This window comes from Haliaeetus leucocephalus, unplaced genomic scaffold, assembly GCF_000737465.1.
Source record: "Haliaeetus leucocephalus isolate CR32 unplaced genomic scaffold, Haliaeetus_leucocephalus-4.0 Scaffold160, whole genome shotgun sequence".
NCBI lineage: Eukaryota > Metazoa > Chordata > Aves > Accipitriformes > Accipitridae > Haliaeetus > Haliaeetus leucocephalus.
The window spans coordinates 258,158-266,586 of record NW_010972596.1 but is presented as its reverse complement, the minus strand read 5'-3'; the positions used below and the strand labels follow the sequence as shown (position 1 = coordinate 266,586).

General features: G+C 42.5%; 1 protein-coding gene across 1 annotated transcript in view; it reads right to left on the bottom strand.

Annotated features, from left to right (window-relative positions):
* Positions 1–1,845: 1,845 nt before the first annotated feature.
* SRSF7 (serine/arginine-rich splicing factor 7) overlaps positions 1,846–8,429 on the bottom strand; it is a 10,793-nt gene continuing 4,209 nt past the window's right edge. The window contains exons 4-11 of the mRNA XM_010562522.1: positions 8,044–8,409; positions 7,721–7,897; positions 6,763–6,837; positions 6,572–6,673; positions 6,144–6,197; positions 3,923–3,967; positions 3,289–3,324; positions 1,846–2,154 (exon numbers count right to left, since the gene is read on the bottom strand). Coding sequence (XP_010560824.1) covers positions 2,100–2,154; positions 3,289–3,324; positions 3,923–3,967; positions 6,144–6,197; positions 6,572–6,673; positions 6,763–6,837; positions 7,721–7,897; positions 8,044–8,409 — 910 coding nt within the window. The 3' untranslated portion in view covers positions 1,846–2,099. The remainder of the gene's footprint in view (positions 2,155–3,288; positions 3,325–3,922; positions 3,968–6,143; positions 6,198–6,571; positions 6,674–6,762; positions 6,838–7,720; positions 7,898–8,043; positions 8,410–8,429) is intronic.

Sequence of the window (8,429 nt, the reverse complement as noted above, 5' to 3'; positions counted from 1 at the left end):
TGGAGTGCTGGCCATCCTTCATAGTGGCCGCAGCTGCAGGCAGGGCCGCCCCACCAGCACAGCCCTGCCTCCTCGCTTAGGTTCTCACCGCTAAGCCTGGGTTTAGGGGAACCCCAGTCCCCTACGGAAACCCCAGGCTCCTCTGCTCCATCTTCCACAGTGTCTCTGGGTACTGAAAAACAGGTACCAGTACAGCTGTCGTGTTAGTCTGCAGGTTTATTGTGGAGTAGGTTTGCCGTAAGAGTACAGAAGAGAAAAAAGCTGATCAAATTCCATAGCACTGGCGTACACGTGTCTGTGACGCAGGCACGCTATAAACCGGCCAGGCAATGCACAACCAATAAATATTCCAAACACAAGTCACAGGCTTCAGGCATTTCCGCTAAATCACTGCATGGCAACATTTGTGTCGCCCCCGGCTCTCCCATTGCGGCAACGGTGGAATTTAGTGGATATTGCCAGAATATCAACCATCGCACCCGGCAGGTGAAACGCTAATCCCCACTGCCGAGCACCACAGGACCGTCCAGGCAGACACCAAGAACCCATGAGTGAGGACTAGGCATAAAGGCCAGACAATGCTGCAGCATGGCAGTGCGCTCAGAATCTGCACCATTTGCTCATACACTGAAAAAACACCATGAACTCCTTGTTAACAGGAAGCCTGTTTTTTTTTAAATCATGGGTTACCCAAGGTGTCACCAAAGTTAATCTTCTGATTTTTTTTTTTCATTTAAGATGCTCTGCTGTGGTTTACACATTGGAAGCAAACTGCCATGATAGATTTTGCCAGAAGCCCAAACAGGCCTCACTTTACATTTCAGTGTTTGTTTACTGCCAAAACTGGCCTTTATTTCTACTAGATACCCCATCACAGTAAAAAAAGGTTTGCCCCCCCCCCCCCCCGCCTACCATTTTGTTTGTTCACAGTCTAACATGTTTCCAGTCTTTTGCTGTGATCTGTGTCAACAAAGTGCTTTATCATGCAATTCTTGACTACAGAATGAAGACAAACACAGAGCCTGACATACCTGTACACAAATAATTAATCCTGCAGGTGTATTTGCTGGAAGAAATTAGCTTAATTCAACAAAATCGTCTCCAGGATCTGGGCTGCTTTAAAATCATACTGATTTCTGTGAAGCAGGTTAGAATTCCTGAGGTCAGCTGTGAGAATCTTTCACTTTGAGAAAAGTTTTGAGTGAGCTGCAGAAAGACTAGTAACAGCTTTCTTTTGCCTCTCAAACACATCTTCCTAAGGTCCTTCAGCAAGTAGGTCGGAAGACCTTTTATCTTCCCTCAAAAAAGGAAAGCATGCCTTGCGACATTTTAAGAAGTCTTCTTTATACTAATAGCTTAAAGAACTAAAAAATGCAACAAGCAAAAGTAGCAATTGTCAAGTTATTGATGATTTCTATTACATTTAGACGTTTCTGCAGATGTTACTCATTTAAAAGATGTCAGTATTTTGAATAAAAGCTCATCCTTAAGTTTTTGGGCATTGGGTATCATAACTAGTCAAGCACCAGAGAGTAAGATTTGCAGAATAGTTAGATCAGGGAGAAAAATGAATGCCCACTAAGCATCATAAAGGAATAAAAAGGGCATATGCAAATTTTTAGCCATCTGCAGACAGAGATGGATTTTAAGTTCCATTTCAAGGAAAGCAGAAACTGATCCTTTCACCAAAGACCGTTCAACAATAAATGTGAAAAGTGACTAGTTTGAGAAGACACTAGTATTAGTCATTCCCATTTTAGACATTTTTCATCCACATTACATGGCACACAGCTAAAATTACCCAAATGTTAACAGAAGCAGCAGGGTTACTACAGAGAAGGTTTAGTTAAAAATACACATTTTATTTCAATGTGCCAATAAAAAAGTCCCACATTTTCATATCACAGGAAGTTAATTCATACAATAAAAAGAGACCTGTGCTAGTCTATTGGTGTGACTAACTCAGAAGACCCAGATCATGCCAAATTTTAGTTGATATACTCTTCTATCTACATTCTTACATTTACAAAGACACCACAAAATCCCTTATAATAATGTAAGCAAAATAACTTTCTTCCTAAAAGATTAACTTCATAACTTTAATCCATTCTTTCAGGACTCGCACTTCTTTGAGGGCTTCCTGATGGTGAACGACTGAAAGGAAAAGAATCCACAGTTAGTATTTCAGTAGTCATTTGGGATTCACAAATACAGGAAAAAGCAACAGGAGGACACCTAGACTACTTCAGCAGCCTTTAAGCATTGTTTTCTAATAAAACAACAAATCACTGTTAACAAAGCTAATGGGTTGATGATTTAATGTTAGAGATAATACATTTATTTTATGGTTTTTACTTTCACATTGTTGCATTTCTCTACTGTTATTTTTATAACACAATTTAAATGTGATCACTGTAAAGTCATCTAAAGGGTACTACTAATAGTGACGTTCATGGAAGCAGGCTACTTCTTCGCTGTTCTGATACAGCAGCTTGTCAAAACCTATTACGGTGATCGCTCAGCATTTATGAGCATTTCTTCAAGTCCCTTGTGATTGTTTCTGAGGTTAGACTACATACAGCCACGTTTTTAAATGAAGCAAAGCTAAGTGCGGAAGTTCTGTGAGTATGTAAAAAAAAGAAAGAAACAACTTGCAGGGCAGAAAGATCACCAAGGCAAGGGACACATCGTGGCAGTTCTACAGCTATTCTTCCTAGGATATATCCCCTCCCTACAAATCCTGAGCACTGAAGTCATAAAAATGAACTACTAAAGAATTCAAACTAGGGAAAAAAACGCTGCTGATTCTGTCACTACAAACATCGGCATACACACACACGGATAATTATTTACCAACTTATTGGGAAAAAGAACAGATTAAATAACAGGCTCGACCTTCCAATCCTGACCGCTGTGCCACTTTACTCCACTCTATCTCACCGCAGCTTTTAATGAGACTCAAAGCCAATTCCCACATTTATTCTGTGCTTTAAGCTCACCAGTAGAAAGTCTCTGTGCAGTAAAACTGTTAGTGAACTCAAATGAACACAGGAGCAAAGGCAAGATGTAACACTGCTACATAACCAGAATCCTGAGGAATGACTACCATGTATTTATTACCATACATAAAACCACAATCACAACGTTATTTCTGTCGAAGACATCTCAGCAAAATACCTTTCCAGTATTTTCCTACAAGCAGCAGTCAAACTCCTCAGCAGAGATCACTGCAGATACTAAAATGCCAGCTCTACAGAGTCTACGTTATTAGCAGGGAGATAAACATACCTTCTCTTTGGAGATGGTGATCGGGACTTTGACCGACTGTCAAAACAGAATATCATCAATGCAGCTTAAAGGTCAAATGGAACTTTTGTATTCAAAAAACATAAGCATCTCAGACAACAATGGAATTATTATGGGAATCTAGCCAGAAGCTCTTTAAAATGGCAAAGTTTTCAAAACAACTTTTACTCTGGCAGGGATTCTCAATTCATTTAGCGTGGAGATTAATTTTAAGCAACTGTCTTCAGTAGACAAAATAGGAAAACAAGGGGTAGTACTGAGGTGAAGCTTTGAGAAAAGAAACATCACCAGATTCCTGCTGTTTTATCAACAGCATTAATAAAGCTGAAGCCCTTTATCTGATGGATAGAAATATTTAACAGAACTGAGCACAAAGACACAAAAAAGTCAGTACTATGTTGGAAACTAGAGAAAGCTAATGAAAACAAAGAGATGGGTAAGGAACATACTCCAAATAGCTGCAGAGGGAATTTTATGATCTCAGTCATATCGCAAACAGATTAGCTGGGCACCCATGTTTGGGGGATTTTCTTCCTAAAGGACCAGGCTCTGTTCATCATGCAAACCCAATACCGAATTCTAGATACTACTGCAGGCTTTATCTCTGTATGCTTACCTCTTAGCCGGCGAGCCCGATTTTGATCTGCCATGAGACCTAGACCTACAAGAAGAGTTAAAAACACAGCTCAGCAGGGAAGCTGGTAGCATGCATGTTCCCACAGTTGAGACAGCAAGATTCACACTAAATGTGTAAGAACTGTCATATTGAACAGACAGAATCCTGCACATTTCCAGGCCTTTTCCTGCTAAGTTTCGGAAGAAAGCTTTTTAAATAGATGGTGCACGTGTTGTTCTGTACTTTGGTCCCCGGCTGATGACTGGCGTTTGCTGATGCAGGTGACAAGAATACATGAACAATCCAAATCCTGGCCAGTATTTTCACAAAGCCAGTAAAAAGCCATGCTCTAAACTTGCAAAAGTTTTATTAGGCTTGAGTGACATCTACCACTATAGTTGCAACTGGCTGCAGGCAGCACGCTCCTACAAATACCTTCTCCTCTGTGCTTCATCTTATGTAAGCACTTGCTCAAAATATTTTTTTAAATCTCTCTGAACTTAACCCTTGTGAAGATTGTCAAAAATCTCAGTCTGAGATAAGACTGCTACACCAGAAGAATACTAATAGTGCCTAAAATAACTGAAACTTTTAGGTTCCCAAAGGAAGTCTTCTACTTCCCACATCCAAGGCTTTCCACAACAGCTTCCAGATGTAGCTTTGACACTGTCAAACCAGCAAACATCATGTAGTACTTATGCAGTCTGTATTCCTTCTGACTCAAGAGCCCATCTCTGGGTGCTATGCATTCCTTCGATTCTTCTGTAAACAAACCATCTTCCAATTGCCTCATGTGGAAGTTTAACAGTGACCTCATTAGAGTTAAGCACCAATATTTTGCCACTTCCCTGTACTTGTACGTGTGTAATTTCCTCTGCCTCAGTGACTTAATCTCTACTTACAATGAAAGGTGTCACACAATAGTCTAGAAATGTCACTAAAAGCATCCTTTACACTGCAGAAAACCATCCTGGTACTGAAAAAAGAAAACAATAGTGGTAAAATCAAGATGTTTTTCTCTTTGAGAGTGTGTTGACTGTAGCTGTCTTCTGCTTATCACTGAAAGTGGACAGTGATAAGCCATGATTTAGTCACATTGGAACAAATGGTATTAAGATTCAACATATTTTAGCAACAGGTAGAGAAAGTATACCTAATCAGTGAAAGGCATTGCTCGACTGCCTCAGGGAATTTCCCTTCTCTTTTTACTAGCTTCTGGACTGTGTGTGTGAGTTTCTGCTCTTAACTAAGCCATCTTCTGGTCTTTGCCTCCTGTCATTGCTTGCTGTTCTACTCTCAGAAAACGCCACCACCACCTTTCAGCACCAAATCTCCCATCTTCAGATGCAGGCTTTTCCGCTTACGCCCTTCAGCTAAAGCTTCCCTTTGTTTTTTTTGTGTTTCTTCACGGTTGACTATTGTGTTATGGATTTCAAACCAGAACAATAGGCCCGGGAATGGGCTGCGGCAAGAGCAGTCCCATCTTCTTCAGAGTGGAACTTCAGTTTACTCTTGTTCTCCTAGGACAGCTTGCCAAGGACATCCAATCAACCTATGTCAGCCGTGCTGCCTGGACAAGACTGCATAAAGCACAAGCTGCATTCACTTACTATGGAAGGATTAAGCTACAATTTCAGAGAACAAATGACATCCCGTGTTTCTTTAAAATTTGATTGTCACTCTTATGGCACATTTGTTGGTACAAAATAATTCTGACAGATGTTTATCTCAAATTGAATTCAGCTCCTGCAGACTGACGCTCTGTTATTCAACAGAGCTGGAAACAGCTGTAACACTCATGGTACTAGCAAGCCCTTCACAACTTGCCTGGCTACATGCATTAATGCTTTTAACGCACTACCGGAAGGGCATCCTGGTTTCTCTGACAAATAATGGGAAGAATCCACAATCTCATCTGTGCTACACAAGGAAAAAGAAGAAAACTTTTCAGATTAATTCTAAATTCATTTGCTATGTTAGCTGTTAATGCAACCCAATCAAAACAGTACTAGTGATAACTATCAGGACCTGGATGTCAGTGATATGTAAAACAATAAAAAGAGAAAGAACAATTTTCTGCCTTGCTTTTTAAAACTACAGACCCCTAAGTTAGTGGAGCGAAAACACTTTTTTTTCTGAAAATGTTAACAGCTGTGAGAAAGCCTAAACAGACGTTTAAGCAACTTTTACTAAGTATCCACAGTCACGGAAGAGATCTTACCTGCTTCGGGGCCACGTAACAGATCTGGACCTAGATCTGGATCTTGATCTAGACCTGAAATAACAAATGAGGACAAATTAAAACAAAATCAAAGAAGTCAACTCAACCAGAAGTGATGACAATTACAGCACTACTCTAGATTAATGTCTACATGTTGAATTTAAAACCTACATGATCATTAGACGTTTTAGACATCAAAATTCATCAAGGGATATGCAGCTGTGTAAGGTCTCAAAACTAACCATATTACCACACCTGTAAATTCAACTAGGATTATCAGAAACTTTTCAAAGCATGCTACAGTCTGATTTCTAGAGGTCAACACCTTTCGAAGTCTGCCACCCAACACCTTTTTGAATCCCTTAACTAAAATGAAAAACAACAACAAAAACAAAGCACACAACCTATTAAAAACTACTAATAATTACCTTGATCTCTTCAAGGAACCCGATCGGGACCGGCGGGGAGACACAGACCTAGACCTACGAGGAGAAATGGACCGGGACCTACGATAGGAAGCTGACCGGGACCTGCAAAGAAGTCAATTGAAGAGTTGTACAAGTGTAGCTTTTTCAAAGCAAAAGAAGCAAATAGGAATAAAAGACAAACTTAAGCACACCTCCTACCACGACTCCGACTGCGTGACCGAGAATACCTTCTTCCTCGGGACCTTGAACGGGATCTAGACCGGGACCTGGTTTTAGGTTAGAGAAAACAGGTATCAGGAAACAGCTGCAGCAATCAGTGCATGTGAGGCCCTGCTGAAGTCAAAACTGATTTCAGACAACTAAAGAACTAGCATCTGTCAGTTGGAAAAATCTCTGGGCCTACTTGTCTTGAGCATTTTACTACCTAGAAAAATGTTAAAAGCTGAATTACATTGCAGAATTACATTAGAATAGAAAACACTGTAATGTGTATTTAAAATAAACCTTGCAAGTTTGCAGGTCGACCCTCTTTGGCCCAAGGTCTAGCAGATCTAGACGATCTAGAAGTATCTATAGCCGATCGCTGCATCTAGGTGTTCTCTTCAATCTAACGACGATCAAACTGACAGCCCAATGAGCCAGGGCGAGGCTTGATTGACGCAAGAAGATTTTTCTAGGTGGGAATGTGGTCAATCTGGTGTTCCTCTTTCTAAACCGGAGGGGGGCCCCAATTGAAAGCCAAATTTACTGTTACGGCGATCACCGTCTCAAATTTTCTGCCCTTAAAGAATAAGGTGAAGCTACGTGTAGATGGCTCGAGGGGATCTGGCCTCTTATGCTGATCACCTCAAGGTCTAGGAGGATCTTAAGTGTCGGATTTGCAAGGCGCCTCAGCATGAAATCTTAAGGCTCGTGACATTCTGAATCAAGGCGACTGACTCAAACGAAGAAACCTGAAAGGTTTTGACCAGGTTGATTATTAAGATATTAACATTTGATAGAAATAGCAACAAATTGTAATATACACCTATACATTTATTCTAGCGTTAAAATTTAAAGAAAACTGGCGTAACATTCTGTTCTTTGCTAACAAGAGCTACACAAAAGTGAACTGGCGAAGCAACCCAGCCACCCTGGCCCCACACGTACCTGCTCCTCCTTCGGCGACTATAGCGGTGACAATCATAAGCATAGTGGCCTTTCTCACCACACTCGTAGCATCTGTCATTAGGGTCAAAGGGGCGCCGCGCAGGAGGCCTGTCGTAACGGGAGCGACGAGGCATCCCCGTTGACACTTCCACTCTAACCCTGGAGCCACATATTATCCTGCAACACATGGTATGTATTAATCACAGGAATTCTTTTCTCTCCTGTGCTCGTTACACACAGAATGGGTATCGATGATCGGTGTGGGCCGCAGAGGTCAGAAACTGCAGCCCGAGCAGTCAAGGAGATTTTAGGCATGCACATACTTCCCATCGAGGCCGAGCACAGCGTCTTCAGCATCCCTCGGGTCTTCGAACTCCACGAAGGCAAACCCCGGCGGGTTCCTGGCGATCCACACGGTTCTCAGGGGCCCGTAGTAGCTGAAGGCTCTCTCCAGCTCGCCTTTGCCCGCGCCCGTGCCCAGGTTCCCCACGTACACCTTGGTCTCTGCCGGGAGCGAAGCCGGGATCAGCGCCGGAGCCGGAGCACAGGTGGGCTCACGCGGCGGGGGGCGGCGCCCCCCCCCCCCCCCCCCTCCCCCCCCGGGCCCGGCCAGCTTGTCGGCGCGGCCCGCTCCCACCTTCACCGCCAGCAGCGGCACACGCGCGGGCGCACCCCCTCCCCCACAGTCGCTGACGCAAAATGGCGGCGG